The sequence below is a fragment of the Geospiza fortis genome, unplaced genomic scaffold (genome assembly GCF_000277835.1).
Source record: "Geospiza fortis unplaced genomic scaffold, GeoFor_1.0 scaffold237, whole genome shotgun sequence".
NCBI classification, from domain to species: Eukaryota; Metazoa; Chordata; class Aves; order Passeriformes; family Thraupidae; genus Geospiza; species Geospiza fortis.
Window position 1 is genome coordinate 7600642 of NW_005054319.1, and position 19281 is coordinate 7619922.

Below are 19281 nucleotides of genomic sequence, written 5' to 3' on the forward strand. Positions count from 1 at the left end.
GCGTTGCCCAAATATCACTAAAGCACTGCAGGATCACTGTGCTAGTGCTCAACAACCCTCAGAGGTCCAGCAGCCCCAGCTGCAGCTCCCCTCTTCATGTTACCTCAGAGAGGTGGCACCTGCATGCCTCACCTGGCCCATCAGCTTCACTGAACTTCACAGTCTGCTAGGTTGGCTTTTTTCCCTTTTTTTTTAGTATCTTTTTAATGTGGAAATAAACCAAATCCATCCAATATTAAAATCATATGCTAGAATATGATTAGCAGTGGCAAAATTAGGCAGTTTAATTAGCAGTATGTGTCACATATTTTAAGTGAGGTGGGGAAGACTGCATTTAAAGATGAGTGTGTTCTGTGTGTAAAGATGAGTTCCAGGGTAAAAACTATTTTTACTGATGCTCCAGGTAGGTAAAGTTACCATGGTAGTCTGTATTCTGGGTGAATTTGTGTGCTACATGGCACAATCGCTCATCAAACACCACTGCAAGAACTGTTCCTTTACATCCAGGTTTATTCTAAACAGAGCCTGTCATCTTTAACTTTCCACTAATGCAGGATTTAATGCAGAACTGGATTTTTCTCTGACAAAGTAGCGTGTGCCAGGTTTACAAGCTCTGTGTGGGGTTGTACGCATTTGTACCTAAGTAGGAAGGAGTGGGCAGAGGGTGCATGGTTCCTGCCTGGAATAAATGAACCAAGGTCTTCATGGAGAGCTCCATCTGGCTACCAACATCCACTGTCATGTAGCCCAGAACAGACGGCTCCTGGAGCTGACTGTGGAGCTGACTTCACTGGGCAGGAGCTGAGAAACCCAACACAGTGTCAGGCAGATTTCTCACAGAGCTTTTTGTCAGAGTACTGTGGGGGTAAAAGAATCAGTGAGGTGCTCCATGGTAATTTCTTGTGAAACCCTTGATTTGAGCAAGGGTCACGACAGCTGAGGGATCCTCCTGCCTCATGATAGATGTTCCCTAACGCTGGTGAGAAATGCAGATATTTTAACTAGAACAGATGAAATTGCCTGAGCTAATAATCTGTTTGCTGGGGTATCTTTTGTCAGTAGCTCTGTGCTGTAATGTGATATATTCTTTTTGCCCATAGCAGAAGCAGCAGCGTGCTCTTTAACATCTGTTGGGTTGTCATTCCCTGTATTCCATCCTTGTTGTTTTGTGTATTTAGCCTTCCTGTAAATATGCCTATCCTGACACTTACTGTCAGCTGAAAATTGCATGTTGTTTCTGTATCAGTGAGCTTCTGCCTAGCCTAAAGGCCTTTCCTTTGACCTTTAGTCTGCTGAATTGTTTGAATTGCACCAACTATTATGCAGCATTTCTTAAATCATGTATTCCCAAGGAGAATCCCACCTCTTTGCTGCTGTAAAGGAATCATGACTCCCGTGGAAAGCAAAGGTGGTGTGCTTTGCCCCTGTTCTTTACACCTATATATTAGAGAACAGGAAGACTTTGAGGGCAGCTCTCCCTCTCTGAAGGTAAAGGTATGTCTGTCTGGGCATTTCTGGAGAGCTGTGAGGTCTTCACTGAGTGCAGAGGTGACAGAAAAATCTTCCTCCACTGGGAGATGGAAGAATGAGCTGTCAATTTGTTTAGCTCTCTTCCTTTCTAATGACATAATCTACTCTTAAAATGGCTTCTCTGGTATGAGCCTGAACTCTGGCACTGCACAGAGTTATCTGGGACATTGCCCAGAACCAAAACTGTACCAGCCACTGAGGATTTGGTGAGTGCTAATTAATAATTCTGTATTGAAAAATGAGGCTGCAGGAGGTGGCAGCTTTTCTTTCTCCTCCTGTTTGTTTATAATCTCCCTGGATCCTGTGTTTTCCTTGGAGCCCTGCTGGTCACAGGACTGGTGCCTTCCTGATGCTGTCAGCAGCAGCCATGAGGGAAGAGCAGGGCATTTGCATTCCCCATATGAGATTTTGCAGCAAATTTTGGAAACTTCAAAGTCTTTAAATGGACGTCTTCAAACCATTCAGGACTCTAAAACACTTCTTATTAATAAGATATGGAACTGCTTGCATCATATTTTGTCATTTAAATTTAGAGAGCCATTGTGAAATATGGACCTTCAGAAACATAAAAGTGACACAAAGGTTTGCAGCAGGTGGTGTACAGCAGATGCTGTGTCTGGAGGAAGGGTTTTGCTCTTGTGCTTTGTTCTGCAGCTGTTATTGCTAACCTGACAAAGTCTATTTTAGCTTTTTAGTTATTGATTTAAAGCTTGCCATAGTAGCTCTTCCTTTTAAGTGGAAAAGTGTAATGAAAAAATAGTAGTAAATAGTTTTTCAATAAAGCAAGATGGGCTAGATTTTTTATTTGCTCAGCACTACTTTCTTAAGTGAGACAGCTCAAAAAGTGTGTTTTGCAGTGTGTGTGTGTTAAATGTAAAAGGAACATCCCTGAAAATCTTTCTCTTTTGAAAGGTTTGGCTGGCTAGTCCTGGGAGTGCATTTAGTGTCATTGTTGTCATGTAACATTTTTTCTAACAAAGGGATGATGGGTGTGTGCTGTGTACAGCTCCCATCTGCTGGGAGAGGGTGACAGGACCGAGGTACTGGTTTGTTTTTGGTGAGATATGCTGGTGTGACAGACTCTATTTCTGTGCCAGCACTGGCACACAGGAAAGCTCTGCTCAGGATCAGGCCTTGCTCTTTTTCTCTGGTTTGATGGCCTCTGTGAGGTGTGTGAGCAGAACTGTGTTAATCATCCTTACATTGTTCAGAGGCTTCTTTGGGATACAGCGGGAGGGGGACTCTGAGGTACAGCAATGTGGAACTGTGCAGGTCTCTGTCTGCCTTTGGCTGACACACAGAAACACACCAAATTCTTCATTGTCACGCCAAATTCTTCATTCTCACTCTCCTTGGTTGCAATCTTCCAAAGATAATGAGGCTTAGATGGGGTGGTCAAAGCACATGTGCCAGAGTCAGATGTGGGGAGCTTTAGGCAACAGTGGATGACGAGATGAGCACCCTGTGGTTGCTACCTCAGTCTGACTTCAAACCAGCTCTTCCATGCTCTCAGCTATTTTCCCCTTCCCTTTCTGCATCCTGTGGAGATTAAACCAAAGGGAATATTCTAGACTGCATGTGAAGTCAGAGAAAATAGGAAAGAATGTGCAAATTCAAAAGAAATACAATGGTTGTATGTACCATTGCATGTATTTACTTGAAGATGAGTTTTGCACTACCATAGTGAATCAACAGTTTGATGTGTTGTTAAAACCATATTTTTACTGTAATTTCCAGTCTTTTGGCTATAAATGAGGATTTCTATGGTTTGGGACACAATTTGTCCCAGAAATGTTTTTATTTCTTTTTTCAAGTGAAGGTCACCTTCTGTATTTCTCTGGGATCAAACCCATATTTATTATCAATATAACTAGGAATGCAGGAAATTTTTCATAAGTCTCTGGATATTTTGTGTAATTTGTATATAGTACAGTGAATGTATATGTTGACAGTTCTGTAATGGAGCATGTCTGCATTTTTAGTGTGTTACCCATAGCTTGAATTTTCTTTTTAAAAATTTGACTTACAAATACATACTACTGTGTTTATTACCTCAATACAGCAGTTTCATAGATGCAACACTCAAAAGAAATTAGTATTTCCCCAGATCCAGGCATTTAAATATGTCTGGTTATATCCTCCTCAGAACAGTAAAATGGAGTTGTTCCCATTGAAGTAGAAAGAATATCAGAAATTATGATATCAGAATATCCTCAACTTTGGTGTTGTTCTTCTGTTAGCAACACCAGAGCAATCACTGTGTTCTTGATAGGACCTGGTGACCTCGCTGGGGTGGTTCCAGGTGCTCCCTGTGACAGGGACACAGATGCCAGGGGTGGCTGGCACAGGGGTGGATGTGCCCTGGGATCAGGGGTGCTGGCAGAGGGATGTGCCCCAGGGTCAGGATCTGCCTCCTCCCAGCATCCTGTGCCAGGTGGTTTGGGATCTGCTGCCCTCCTGACCACACAAATGCCGTCACATTTCCTTGTTGATGTGTGGAATAGGCAGGCGGTCGGACACATTTTCCACTTCTGAAATCCCTGGCATCCCTTGGCACGTTTGCTGTTTGTCTGAGGGCCTGGGCTGGCTGGAATCCTCCCCATTCCAGATGGCCACCTCCATCTTGTGCTCAGGGTTGTGACGACACTGTGTGAGCTCACGTAAGCCAGCACACGCTGCTGGCGCTGCCACTGCTCACCACACCTCCACAATTTAACTGGTTTCTTTATAGAAACAATAGATTTTTCCCCTGGGGCTGAACTAGCTTTTCTCCTAGAGGCTTTGGTTAAATTTCATACTAGAAATATATATACAGAGTAATCATATATACAATTCCCATTGATTTAAGTGAGAATTCCTACTTTCCTTGAGATACTTTGAATTTCCTAATTTAAGTGAGTAGAGATTTGACATTTCTGCCTCCTACATTAAAGTTCAGTAAAACATCTTGACTTATAAACAGGATGGAAAGAAAACTGCAAAGGTCATGTGCTTATAGGCTTTCCAAAATTGGAATGGATAGAAATCATGTTCTTTGGGAATTTTTGTGATTAACTTTTTAAGTTTATAGAAGACAGAACGTAGGTAACAATTTTAATTTTTTTTAAGGGCCTGAGTCTCTTATTGTACTGTTAATTCCCACCATTTTTCTTGCAAAAGAAATATTTGAACAGTCTTATGATTATGTTGTCATTTGTTTAGCTTAAGCAGCTCAAGAATTATTAAAATGCATTAGGTTATAAATTATGTGGATTGCTAGCTCATTTATGTTATCTGTCATCAGATAAAACATGTAATTAGATTTCTGGATAGAAAATAGTTAAACAATCTGAGGAGGAAAACACTAGACTCAAAAATATTTAAATCATAAACCTCGTTCTGGTGATCTGGAAATGGAAAGAAATGTGGGCTAATTTAGAAGGGATATTTTTTAATAGTAAATAAGCTGGAAATTTTCATGTGCGGTGAGGTTTGCTTTCTTAAAAGTACCCAACAGTTGGCAGAATAAAATAGTTACTTCTAATGGGAAATAGTTATTTCTAATGGAAATTCTAACTAAAAATGTGTTTTGGTCTGGCTCCAGTGGCAGCCTGGGTAAAGGCTTTTACAATGGCTTTTTAATGTATTAGAACACAAGAGTTTTCTCTTTAGGAAGATACAGAAATGACATTGTGATATTTTGGTTACTGGTCAGACATGTAGGCGTGAGTGTGCATTAGGGTTTTTGTTTGGGGTTTGTTTGTTTGGTTGATTTTTTTAAAAATAGTTTTTTATTACTTCAAAAGGGTCCTGGTCACAAATAGAGTATCTGGTTGCTGTTCTGGCTCAAACAGAAATGCTGACTGTCAAATTGCAGTGCATGTAGCACCAGGTGATAGATGGTGTTAACTGATGACATCCAGACTTTTTAAAACAGTTACCTATCAAAATAATGTTACCTTATTTGTCTTTACCACTGTGCATTTTCTCATTTCATGCAATTGCTATTAAATTTTAAAGTAATTTTAACAACAAAACCCCAAACCAACTGTCCTGGCCATGTAATTCCCTGTACCTGTGTCCCAACCCATTTAATATTGGCTTAATATTTTTTAAGCACCATCAAGCAGCTCTCAGCAGCCTGTGGCTCTTGGCCTTTCAGGTGGGGAAGTGGGAGAACAACTCGCTGAGCCTCAAGTACTCGGTGTGGCCGAGGTACAGCTCCTTCGCAGACAGCGACCCCGACGACAACCACCTGAGCATTGTCACCCTGGAGGAGGCTCCCTTTGTCATCGTGGAGGATGTGGATCCTCTCATGGAGAGCTGCCAAAAAAACACCGTGCCCTGCCGAAAATTCGTCAAGCTTAAGTGAGTAAATACACAATGTTCCCTTTTCTATTCCTGACTTATATATAGTCCCTTTTCCCTTTTCCCTTTTCCCTTCTCTTTTCCACATGGTATGTTCTTTGCCCATCCTCCTTTTTAAAAAGTTGAGAGTTTCTGGTTATACACGTGTAAGTCACATTGAGTTATTAACAAGGTAGTAACTTTAGAGTAAATTCAAAGTCAATGAGAGTCAGCCCATTTCAGTCACATGGAAGAAGATTGTGTTCCAAAAGGGGATTGTTTTAATGAGTCCTCTTTGAATTGTTTCCAGCTATGTTGAGATACGCCTGCTTTCATTAGTCTGTAACAATTTGAGAATGTCTTCTAATGAAAATGTAAGTTTATGCTGAAATTTGGTATAGAATAAACTACTCCAGCATAAAATACCACTGTGACTTAGTATCAAGAGAAAAGTCCCCTTCTTTCAGTGCTCCATAACTTCAGGGCAGTCATTAGAAATCAGTGGAAGAGTTTCCACTGTACATTTGTCAGTGGTGTTTCACTGGCTCTGTGCCTTGATCTCTGTGTTAATGAACTGAATATAACAGGATTTTTACTGATCAGGTGTGAGGGAATATGATGCATGTTTCTGAAGATTTCCAGAGGCTGCTAAATGGTTGTGCACATGATTCCTGAAGTCCAGAGAAATTAACTTTTTTAGTTAAATTCTAAACTAGTTTTATTTTAGTTTTGAATTTTTCCAAAAGCCTGTAAAATACTGCCTTGTCTTCTGAAGTTGCATATACTAAAAGGTTCTAGAGGTCCCCAAATGAACATTTCAGAAAAAAAAGGTGAAGATAAAACTTGCATTCTTGCACTTAAAGGTGGCCTGAAGTTCACTGTCTCCAAGTGCAGGGAAAGGTGCACTTTGAGAAGATGCATCCATTTCCAGCACGGTGAACTGCTGTGCCTTTTTATAGCTTACATGTTCTTTAATTACTAAATGACATGTAGTCTGATGTCTTGAGAGTAAAAGTAATAAAAGTTTAATCTAATCCTACGAGAGAGATTAGTAAGAGCAGGCTGTATGTCTTGATGGAGCAGTGCAGAGCGTGAGGCTGGATCCTGGAGTAGAAGGATGTCATGTGAGGTAATGTTGTTTCTGTCTCACCAAGCAGCTCTGTCATGATTAGCAGGAGCTGCAAACACCATATAGCTATAAAAGCATCCTGTGGGTTATTTTTGCCTTGATTCAGAAAAACATGGTCATTCACAAGAGTGGCAAAATGTTGTTTCACAGTGTGCTGTATCTTGCTGTTGTGCTGCCTCTGTTTTTCGCAGCAGGAATATTTATGTGTGTCTTCTCTGTTGACAGCAACAAAACTAATGAGGGAACGAACGTAAAGAAGTGCTGCAAAGGATTCTGCATCGATATCTTGAAGAAGTTGTCTAAAACTGTCAAGTTCACATACGACCTGTACTTGGTGACAAATGGGAAGCATGGCAAAAAAGTCAATAATGTGTGGAACGGAATGATTGGTGAAGTAAGTTCTGTTTTAGGTAAAAGAGTTCCTGAGGACTCGGTGATGTCTGGTTGAGCTCTTTGGAGGAAGGAGGCGTTCTGTGCTGACCCTGGTGTGTGTTGTCCCCGTGATCAGGTGGTGTACCACCGGGCAGTGATGGCTGTGGGCTCGCTCACCATCAACGAGGAGCGCTCGGAAGTCGTTGACTTTTCGGTGCCGTTCGTGGAGACCGGGATCAGTGTCATGGTGTCACGGAGCAACGGCACAGTGTCACCGTCTGCTTTCCTAGGTATGGTCTCCAGCCCGTCCAGATAACCTAACTGCTTATCTGTGGAGTTGGGTAGATTTAATTGTCTATTCGGATATGTAGTGCATTAACACAGTTCTGTTGAGTTTTGAATTTTACATTAGGAATTTTGTGCTGTGTTGATGTGCTGATTAACATGATCATTAACATATGGACACAGTGCTGTTGGCTTTGGATGCTGACAGTGAAAACCAAAGACAGTGATTTCAGTATGAAAAAGAATCTCCTAAAACCTTCAGTTAGGAAAATTACATACTCAACCCTGCTTCCTTACATACTAACTTATGCTTGTTTAGCACATCACAATTTGCTTAATATCTTTTTAATAGCCACACAATAATTGAAAAACCCATTGTAGAGTTGAAGAACAATTTCCTTATCTTTAGATATAATTTAAACTAGTTTGGTAACAGCTACCTCTGGCTTCTGCACACCACACTACTGCACTGGAGAGCTGAGTGTTCTCCCCATTGATGCATCTGAACAGTGGAGATGCAACAAAGAAATAAAAGGCTGGGCAGACAGGAGGTGGGATCTAAAGAAGCAAAAAGACTCTGGGCTTCTTTTCTTGCATGCTTCTTTCAGTTGTGCATTTTTCCTTTCATTGGTTCCCTCTCCTCTTTTAGTGTTCATAGTTTCTTTTAATGTTTGGCCTGAATTTACCTGAAGCTGAAAAGAGAATGAGCCACGAGATGGTTCAAGAATGCTGTTATGTTCTTCATGATGTATTTGGGCCTGCTATTTTTAAAGATACCTTGTACTGGAATAGTGACACTAAAACCATTAAGTGGAAAAATAAATAATCAGTATGTTCCAGATATCTTAGGGCACAGTTTAGAATCTTCAAGTCCATTGGGTCAGCAGTGAGACCAGTCCTAAATTGCTAAGTGGAAGTTCTTCACTCCCCCTGAAGTTGCTCACAGACATTGAAGAGCAGATTAGTGGTGTAGTATCAGATACAAGCAGGCAAATAATTGAATTTTCTTACACAAGAATCATCATTTAACCACAGAGCTTATTTCTCATATCTGTTCCATAAAAGCACATTACAGAGATGATGCAAGTAAATATGACACAGTGAGTAATCAAATAATTTCCCAAATGTGGTGATACCTAAGTAGATTTTGCTGATGTTTGATATGAATGAAAGATTTTAAGTGAAATTGCAAGAAACCGTACTTGTAATAAAAATACTCGGAGAGTATATTTATTTCTTTGAGTCATTGAGTTGTAAAATTAATCTTTTAAATTGCAGTTGCAGCATGTTGAAATGACCATTGGAAATAAAAATTGGGGTGTTTTCTAAAGTGCAAGTGCAGTTGATTTTTTACTTCTCCCTTAAAAACCTGTTTACAGCCACCATCAAAAGAGAAGCTGCTTTTGCATTTTTCACAAGCAGCAGAGTTATTAGATTTCTATAATGCATTTAATGTTATTGGTTTAGTTGGATGTGTATATAATTCAAAAGAAACAAAAAAAGAACCCCCTCTCATAAAGCTCTCTAAAATAGCTCTACTTTTGAAGAAATCTGATTTTACTGCACCAATAAATCAAGTCTCTGCTCTCAGAAGTGTGCTCTGTTTTTTCCAGGCATAGATGAAGCTGCCAGTTTGCTGGAATTGACTGTGTATTTTGATGAGGTGTGCGTAGTAGTAAAATGTTTTGCCTTGCAAAATACTATCAGGCAGATAACTGAATTTATTCACAGACTGATTTTGTTTCTATTAAATAACTGTCTGAGAATAGAGTCATCTTACGTAAGACTTTTAAAAGATTTTAAAAAAATCTGTCAAATATAGTACTATTTTTAAAGAGTAGCACTTGATTACAGTTCCTGAAATATCTGGGTTTGTGAATTGTTTCTATGAATGTGGACAAGTGCAGGATTTTGTGTGACTAGATTTTTCCAGTCAGTTGTTGTGTCCAGTAGATCTGAGTAACTGATGGGCTGTGACAGCCTCGTCCTCGTTATCTCCTGTGTTCTGATTCTCATGTGTCTCCTTCAAATGAGAGTTTTATCCATGTTAAAACATTTTCACATTGTACCAGAGATAATATATGCTAGATCTACAAATACTTTTTAATGATTCTGTGGAGTTTTGGTTCAACTTCATTTAAAAAACCAAATAAATAAAGTAAAACCTCACTCTCCATTTCTATATTTTTCAGAGGGAGAGTTCACAAGTGAGGACAGTTTTTTTTTTCTGGAGGCATTGATGGAATACAAAATCTATACCTCTCTTTATTTAATGTATTCCTTAAGTTTGATTTTGGTGGTGGGACGTAGGACTCAAAGACATCTTTTCCTTGCTTGATATTCTCTGTTGTCAGTCATTTGAAATATACACTAACAAGTCATATATTAGTTTTTTTCTGCCATATTATAGCTTTAATGAAAATTCCTTTAAAACCTGCTGCTTGCCTGAGGGAAGTTCCCTTCCTGTCCTTTGAGAATCAAAGCACAGTGCTGAATGTGTAATTGGATCTCTGATATGACAGGAAGATGGACTTTGTTATTCAGTTGATTGTGTACTTGTTCAATCTTACTGCTTGCTATCCCAAATAGCTTTTTGTTTTCCTATTGCTTCTATTAATTCACCACCTCATTACCAGACTCCTTAAATTATTAAAGAGAATTCTGCTTAAACTCTTGTTTATAGCTCGCTTTTGTACATTGGCTTGTTTTGCCCTTTGCCTTCTTTAGATTTTGACAAATTACCATTGCTGTTTCTACACTGTTGCTTTTGATAAGGGTTTTATCAGCCTTGCTTTCTTCTGTGAGAATGCTGTCAAAATTTTATAGTGGTTCTACATGAATTCCAATTTAATCCAGTTACTAACTGAATTCAGAAAATATTTTTTAGACTGTATTTGGCTACATTATGTCCCTTCCCTGTTGCATCTACATAGATCTTTCTCTGCCTTCTACAAATTGTTATTTTCCTAACTTACTATTCTCTCCCATACAAACAATTATAGTATTTGAATGAACCTCATACCCTGTCTTAAAAATAAAATAATTAATTGAAAAAATACTGCTCCTTTGCAAGAGGAAAAGAGTTTGGTTTAAAATGTCCCTGCCTTGCCTTAGTTACCATCCAAAAGCACCAGTGGGGCTATTTGTTGTTTGGTCTTGTCTAAGTCACAGATTTCTGAAGAAATCATAGCAAAGACAAAAGATCTCATGGGTTTTCTGTGCTTGGGCACAAATGATTACATTTCATTCTATTCTAGGTGAGTCACCTGAATTTGGGCAAGGCTCAGATTGGGCTTAGAACATCTCAGCTCTCAGTCATTGTCCTTTCCTGCAGAGAGGGAAGAAGTTTCAGTGATTCTCATCTTAAATTCAAAGAATGAAAAAGCTACAAGAGAGGAATTTCTTGGGCTTTCAAAAACAGGCACAACATTTGAACATACAAATTTTCTGCAATTTCAATTGTTTCTTGATTCTGTCCCAATTAGAAATAGTATACTAAGATTTGTTTTCTCACACTTCAGAGCATGCTCACACTTGCTTTATTTGCACAACTTATGAAGTGCCCCAAATAAGTTGGCCAGATAGAGAGATATTAGTTTGCCATGCTAATCTTTCTTAGAGATATCCTTGTACCAAAGCAGCTACCACAGGGACTCCTGAAATGACAGAATCTTTGGTTGGGAAAGATGATATTTGATATTAATATTGAGTCCTTTTTAAAAGTTGGTGGTTAGTCTGGTATTTGAAACTGCTTCTAGTTTTATGCTCCAACCTACTTCTTTTCTTAATTATGGTTCTTCTGTCTTTCAAACTGACATCCAATTTTCCATAAACCCTTTTGATTTCAGTAATTTGCTCCCAGATGAGAATGAGACATTCAAAAGGATGCGGTTGCAATTGATAAAAAGATCATCTTCATTGCTGTTAGATAAAAGTAAACACAGAGAGAAAAGAATCCTTAAACAAAAGTGTTTAGTTTGAGTGCAAGTATTTATCTTTCCTCCTCTAACACTTTTTGTTGGATAGAAAATGAGAGAGAAGTCTACTTCCCTGAATTACCAAATGTATTAAACATATGATTAATTGCTTTTGCTTTGCAGAAACACAGTCACAGTGGTTGGACCAGTCTGCTGATAAATTTCTATAATACAGGATGAATAGACACAGGAACCTGATTGTGGACTGAATAAGGAGCAAGTCAAACCAATTTTGTGTCACTCAGTATCAAAGAAAAGTGTGCAGCCTTTTGTTTTTAACTACAACTTACATTTCAGCTTTTGAATTTATGGATTTTGTCTATATATACTAACAGCAGTTCATTATTTATGGCTTAGTTATTTACTAGCAGTTTTGTTGGAAAAAGCTAATGTAAAGGAAGCTGCTGGGCTTGCCTGGTGAGGACATTAGAATTCTTGTGCTGTGACTGGTTTAATGAACTGTGTTTCTGTTTCTCCTGTTTTGCTGCAGAGCCTTTTAGTGCTTCTGTCTGGGTGATGATGTTTGTGATGCTTCTCATCGTGTCTGCCATGGCTGTCTTTATATTTGAGTACTTTAGTCCTGTAGGATACAACAGGAACTTAGCACAAGGGAGAGGTAAGATTTGCATTTTACTCAACTCCATGTTTATTAAAAAATCATGTATTTCCTATCCCTGGGTCTCCATCTTTTAAAACTAACATAACATAGGAATAAAATGATGCAATTAGCTATTAAACTGTTTATGTTCTTCATTTAAAGTATGATTTCTTGAAGGCTTATATGCTCATGTTTATCATTCCTATTCAATGGAATAAAGACAAGGAGCAGGGTAAGTGGTATCAGAGTTTTATTCAGGCAGTGTTTGTTAGTACATGGTATCAGTTGTAAAGTGTCAGCAGTGAAATATGTTCCACTCCTGGCTATTACAAATTGATGGCCAGTTCAGAGAAAGTTCCCTAAAATCCTGTGCTCTGCTGGGCAGTTTGAAAAATAGAAGTTACATTGTCCATAGTTCTGTATAGTCCCTGTAAATATCAGAACTCTTAGCCTGGAAATGAGGCTCCTGGCAGAAGGGCATCTCTCCTTTCTGTGTAGCACCTTCAGTTATAGAAACTTCATTTTCAAAACAGACAAGCTTTATATTAACTCTTTCTCAGTGAAAGCTGCACTTTGACTCGAGTGAGGATTCCATATCTCACCATGCCCTCATCCTTCCATTTCTTCAGTGACATTTCAAAGTGCAGCCTTTGTTAAAATTTCTAAATCATTCTTGCCTTGTTTCATAACAAGAGATCTTCCAGCTTGGTGAACACAGTTCTGGGCACTATTAAAAGCAAATGATTTATTCTAGACAATGGCTGGCTTGTTCCCTGAAAAAGTGGATTATTGTAATGTTCAGATGATGTTATCATTTTAATAAGATGGTAAATGTGTAACCTCTGTCTGAAATAAACACTGTGTTAAAAGAGAAGTCAAAGGTGAATATAGACACTGGGGATCCAGGGGCTTGGCTGTTCTATTCTGTGCCTGAATTGATTATTTAGTGCACTTACAGCTACAAAGACATGTTATGGCACTAGACCACCCCAATTTACCTCTAAAGACTTGCCACAAATCCAGCTGCCATTAATTTCAAACCTGGAATATTTAAAAAAAATAAAATATTATCATCTCTCATTTCCCTAGGCATTTTGTGCAGGATGAATCTCAGTGGTAATACAATCTCCAGTGGCATAACAGTGGCATAAACAGAACTTTAGATTGCCCCCTTGGCATATAATTTCTGTAACACTGTTGCTCAGAAAAATGCACATTATCCCTCTATCAGCTTAGTCCTTAATATGTCTAGAAGGTAGTTGCATAAACCACCTTCAGTCAGCTGCATTGTGTTTATTTTACTGCACTCCGTTTTTCTAGTGCTGCTGCAGAGCAGGAGCATAATCTGAGATGTAGAGTTTGGCTGCATTTTGAAATATTTGCACTGCACTAGAGAGCATTTCTACTGAAACGAGAACATGCACTGAGTATACCCACTTAGGCTTTTATTATTTTAAGAATTGTTGAATTATTATTAAAATAAATTATAGTTTAAATGAATAGCTAAGTCTATATTTGTAATGTGCATCCCCTTGGATAAAGGGACAGGGCAGGGAAGGAGATAAAGTTACAGATTTCTGCATCAGAGCTTATTGACTAAATTGCAATTGAAGTGAAAAAAGGATAATTATAAGTAGGCCAAATGAGTCAGAGTCAGGGGAGGCCTGTTTCTCTGCACTGAGGGTGCAGGCAGTCTGGATGATGAGCAATGTGTGATTGCACTGTGCTTACCTAGAGCTGGGTGAGAATAACTGCCCTTGGTTCTCCCAGGGCTCCATAAATGGGGCCTTTGGAGTGGATGATGACATTGTTAATTCACTTCTGCCCCTGGGTGAGCCTGGGGGCAGCGTGCTGCCCACCCCCAGCTTTGGGGTGAATTAAAAGATGACCCAAAATAGAAATAACAAAATTACAGAATGGCTTATCTGGGACAGAACTTTACCTGGAATGTCAACACATTTGGAGCCACAGAACTGACTCTGAACATGTGAGGCAGCCAGAGCCTGGCTTGCTCTAAATTCCCTGTCTATAGAGGTGGCTCCTTTGTTCTGTCTTTCTGATTCATGCTCTGAGTACAAAGGTGCTTAAAAGTAGGTGACACATTCACACACTTTGATCTTAAAAATGCTTACATAATGTTCAAAAAGCATAATGTTGGATGACTGGAGATGATAAAAATAATTTGGGTAAGAAAAGTACTAGAATTGAATCATTAAGACTTAAACCTCCAGTTCTCCATTTCACATGTTTGCTGGCACAGAAAACTGACAGGGCAACGCTGTGGCACATTTCTTCCTGCAGGAGACACACCAGCCTGCTTCTCCTCCAAACCTATCCTTTTCATTTTCATCTTAAAAATTTTGAACCACAGGCCACGTAGAAAAATGTTGAATTATGTTTTAAAAACGTGGAACTCGTTGTCATTGCAATGGGGGGTACCTATGGTAAATCCTGTGAGTATATAAATATTTTCTAACCATGTCTCTGGGACTAATGGGTTGTTCCTGCATGGTATATTGGCAAGGTTTAATTTTAGTGCTCTTTGCAATTGCAGATCCCCATGGGCCATCCTTCACCATTGGAAAGGCAGTGTGGTTACTGTGGGGCTTGGTCTTCAACAACTCCGTGCCTGTGCAGAACCCCAAGGGGACCACGAGCAAGATCATGGTGTCAGTCTGGGCTTTCTTTGCTGTCATCTTCCTGGCCAGCTACACTGCCAACTTAGCTGCCTTTATGATTCAAGAGGAATTTGTTGACCAAGTGACTGGGCTGAGTGATAAAAAGGTAGGTATTCAGCTCAAAAGGTGTCAGTGTGCATTCTCCATAATCCTTCCACAAATTTGTACTTCCTGATAAAAACTCTGAGCAAGATAATGAACTAAAACTGGATGATTTCCTTCTGAGTGCAAGTGCAAACTTTACTAACAAACTCAAGACCAAAGCATGAAAATATCAGTCTGTTTTCTGAAAATATCAAAATCTCTGTGTTGCCTATTCTGCATTAATTGAAAATTACCTTTATTTTATGATAGAAATCAATTAGTGCTTAGTTAAAAATAATGCCTCACCAAAATAAAAAGCTTGAAAAATTTTGTGGGATATTAGTAGTATATTAATAGAAAAAGTCTATTTGCAAAATTATTGTGATGGATATGCACAAGATACCTGAAGGGCATGCTTTTGTTAAGTCTGTGCCCAATTGTTTGAAAATGAAACTAAATATTGACATTAAGAAGAAATATTGAAATACAGTATAGCCCAGGGGACAACTTCACAAAGGGTTTTTTTCTCAAAGGACAGAAAATAAAGGAAATTGTTACTAAAAACAAACCAAAAAGGCAACATCTCAGCCTTGTCTGTTTTTTTTGTTTTAGCTTCCTTTTATGACCAGCCTTTGATTGATTGCCTGGTATATCAAAGCAAGCACGGGTAGAGGAAAGATAAAAAGAAACAAAAAATGATAATAGTTTTGTTTTCATTTAACTGTGTTGTCACACAACCTTTGAAAGAGCATGAAGACTGTTAAATATCCCTCTATTTTAAGATAATATTCTTAGAAGAGGCAGATAAATGGCATTCTCTCTTGGGGATAAAAAAAAGAAAATTTGAGAAATGTCTCTTTCTTTTGTTGGTGAGAAAGAACAGAGCATTTGGTGAGGAAGAACAGAGCATTTTCCTGGGCCCTGGGTTTTGGCAGGCTCTGCCTTCACCTGGCACAGCAGTGGGCTCAGGTGTGACCGACCCTCACCTTCCCCTCCTCTCTGGCTCTTTGCCACAGGGCTGGAAATGTCAGCTCCTGTTCTCTGGCTTTTGCCTAATAACTTCCTTAGCTTTGTCATTTTTTCTATTCTGACTGCTAAGTAGGATTTTGTTTCCACAAAAAGCAAAATAAAAATAGAAAAATACTTGAATCAGAAAATACCATCTGTTCTTGTGTGGTCTGCTGATCATTTATTTGATCTGCCACCTTTGTTTCTATTTTTTGGTTCTTCAAACTTGTGCCTGAAGCATGTAGATATAAGGCAGGGAAGCCATGCCTTTTCTGATTAAATTAAAAAAGTTAGAACTCCAGAAAAGCAATGAACTATTTCAGAACATTCTTCTTGTCATACATAGGTTTTGCCTCCCCCTCAATCCTGAGGTTTCTTGGATTTTAAAAAACCAATAATTGGGATAATTTATGACAATGTAATCTGATTGATGCTAAATTATTTTTTCCCCTCTTTGCCATGTTTATACAGTTCAGTACAGAGCTCTGACCTTTGCAGGAAGCAAAGCAGTCACAGGCAAGGGCCAGAAATGTGGGTATAATAAATTTTGAGTTGTTAATACCTAAAAGTTCACTAAATTTTTTACAATAATTAAAAAACCCAAACCCCACTTCTGGGCTGGTAAATCAATTTGTTATTCTTCTCTCCCACTTTTCCCACTGCCATACCTGAGGAGTCAAGCTCTTCTGTCAATGCTGTACTGCCAGTGCCACAAAGTGTTTCCATTTACAGATATTGGGGTGTGAAAATCAGGAAAAATCCCCCTTTCTCTGAGCAGCCACCCCTGACCCTCAGCACTCACTGTTGTCCCATTCAGGAATTTTGTTGCACTCTATCAGCTGGTTCACCAGATTTGCTGATGTGATGATAATGTGTTATTTACCCCTTGATGCTCTAAGACCTCTTTCCTCATCCCTTGAAATGTTGCTAATGAATTTGTGAATGCCACATCATCAGAGTGTCACCCAGAAATCCATGGCACAGCCTGTTCTGGAGTTGGGAGGGGTGGGTGTTCATAAACTCAAATGATTCAGCAAATGAGAGGAAAATTATATTTTGACATTCTTGTGTATGTAATAGAAGTTCAAAAGCTTTGTCTTCATCAAAAGGTACAGAAAATGAGTCCAAAGTATCCAGCAAAGACTGAAATTCGTGGCTTTTGTACTTTTGAGACCTTTTGTGCCTATTTCATGCAATGAAACGGAAAAGTTGCTGAAGGAGGGTAGGTAGCTGTGCACAGAGCTGTCTCACGGGGTGTTGTTCTGCTGGGGTTCTGCCTCACATACACATGGTCCAGGAGCTTCTCTTCAGCTTTAACAGCAAACCTTGATGATGCCACTGACAGGCAGGAGATTATTTACTGTTTTCTAGTATTTTAGTAGCATTTCCCACAGTTCCCTTAAAAGACTCCAGAACAATAACAAACAGCTGCTCTCAACACCAGCCTTTTCAGGCAAGCAGTAAATCTTTAAATTAAGTCAGTATTTAATGTTTCTGGAAGATCACTTTGCTGACTTAATGAAATTTCCAGTTTTATTAAGGCATATAGAAAAAATAAAAGAAAAATAGTGGAGTTGTGTTGCCATCTGCCACAGTTGTGTAGGGTGGCAGAGCACGGGGAGACAACAATGAATTGGTCACTCTTCAGAGTAACAGTAGATCTCTCCACTATGACTCAAACAAGGGCCTTGTGCATTCAGCTCAAGAGTTCTGTCCATGATTTAAAAGATCAGTATTTCATAAAATGTCTTGGAAGAAAATTATTTCCCAGCAAACATGACATATTTTGTTTCTCATCATGGGGCTTTAGGGAAAATGAATGCATGTAGAGCCTTGATTTTTTCCCCCTTTCTTGTCTCTTGCCTGCCACAGAGATCTTTGCTGCAGTCACAGACAGTGACAGTCCTGTGTGCTTCTCCAGGACGTGGCAGTTCAGAGAATATAAGTTTAATATTATTGATGAAAGCTTTATTCATCTCAGATATGAGTGCAGTGTTAGTAAAAAGATTTAGACCTCTTTCTTCTTTACAAGTAGTCTGTGAGCAGGCAGTATAGTAGCAGATGATGGTTTCAAAAATAATCTCCTCGTGAGTGATAAAATTTGTTGGTTGGTGCCAAGAAATTCCAGGCTGTAGATGGGTTTGGAACTATTAATCTGCTTTTTAACTCTGTGACTTTTGAATGAACTTGGGCTTTTGATTCATCTTTGTATTCTGCAGAAATATTTTTGTCTTCCATGAAAGTTCAATTTGAACAGATGTGTTAATTCTTTCATCTGTTCCTATGAGAGGAAATGCCTGCCAACATCCTGGATTAATATGAATGTTTTTGAAAAGTGAGACTATTTAAAAACAAACTCCATTTTGAAATCACCAGAATACTCCACCCTAATGCTCCTGTTCCCCCAATTCTCCCCCAGTTCCCCTGCTATAATGGGAACTGAGCTTGCAGAATGCTCCCAACAGCTGAATTTCCAAAAAATCCAGCAATATAAGGAGCAGCAAGTCTTACAGGTCCTGAAATTGGCAGTTCTATTTTTTTCCAGTTCTATTGACTGGCAAATTTAGGAGACACATGAAGCCATCTCAATACATCAGAGACACATTATCTCTAGATTTAAATAAAGTTCATAGCAACCTACATTTATATCAGTAGAATCTCTGGACATATATTTAAAAGCAGGGTTTGTTTTAGTGCTGCATAATAAACTCAGAAAGGGAGATAGCAAATATAGACTAAGAATCATGAGTAGTGTACAGTGTAATTTTGGTGCATGGGTCAATTACTATGTGTAAAAGTAGTAGCAAAGTTATAATTTAAACAGTAAAGCTCTGAAAAGGGAAAATGAGGAAAGTAAGACATCTGTTAGCTAAACAAATAGAGAAAAATAGAGTTCATTCCTTTATGCTTTGTCAAAATATGCTTAATTAAAATGAAGTATTTAATTGTAGTTCTGTAATAAGAAAATGGTGTTGCTGCAATAATTTCACAGTCAAGGTTTGATGGAATTGAAAATACTCCCAGTTCTTGTATAAACCCATTTGTATTCTCCTTGCAAATTGGCACTGGATCTTGGGAATTCTTGATGCCCTGGGACCAACTGTTAAAAAGAGAAATATTTCATATGGAGCCCCAATGGAATCAGCAGCTGTATACATATTAGGCATCTCTTGCAGCACAGGATATATAGATTGCTCTTCTAACTTCAGCAATAAAAACAGAGTGCATTTGGAGTGGAATTCATGGGTGACTGCTTTTATCAATGCTCAATTCAATTTCCTCATTAGCCAATAG

The 19281-nt window shown here is 38.8% G+C and overlaps 1 protein-coding gene across 1 annotated transcript in view; it reads left to right on the forward strand.

Annotated features, from left to right (window-relative positions):
• The window catches only part of GRIN2A (glutamate ionotropic receptor NMDA type subunit 2A), a 145066-nt gene that overhangs the window by 96732 nt on the left and 29053 nt on the right, over positions 1–19281 (forward strand). The window contains exons 4-8 of the mRNA XM_005420433.3: positions 5672–5877; positions 7211–7379; positions 7494–7647; positions 12110–12235; positions 14772–15001. Of these exons, the coding sequence (XP_005420490.1) occupies positions 5672–5877; positions 7211–7379; positions 7494–7647; positions 12110–12235; positions 14772–15001 (885 nt within the window). The remainder of the gene's footprint in view (positions 1–5671; positions 5878–7210; positions 7380–7493; positions 7648–12109; positions 12236–14771; positions 15002–19281) is intronic.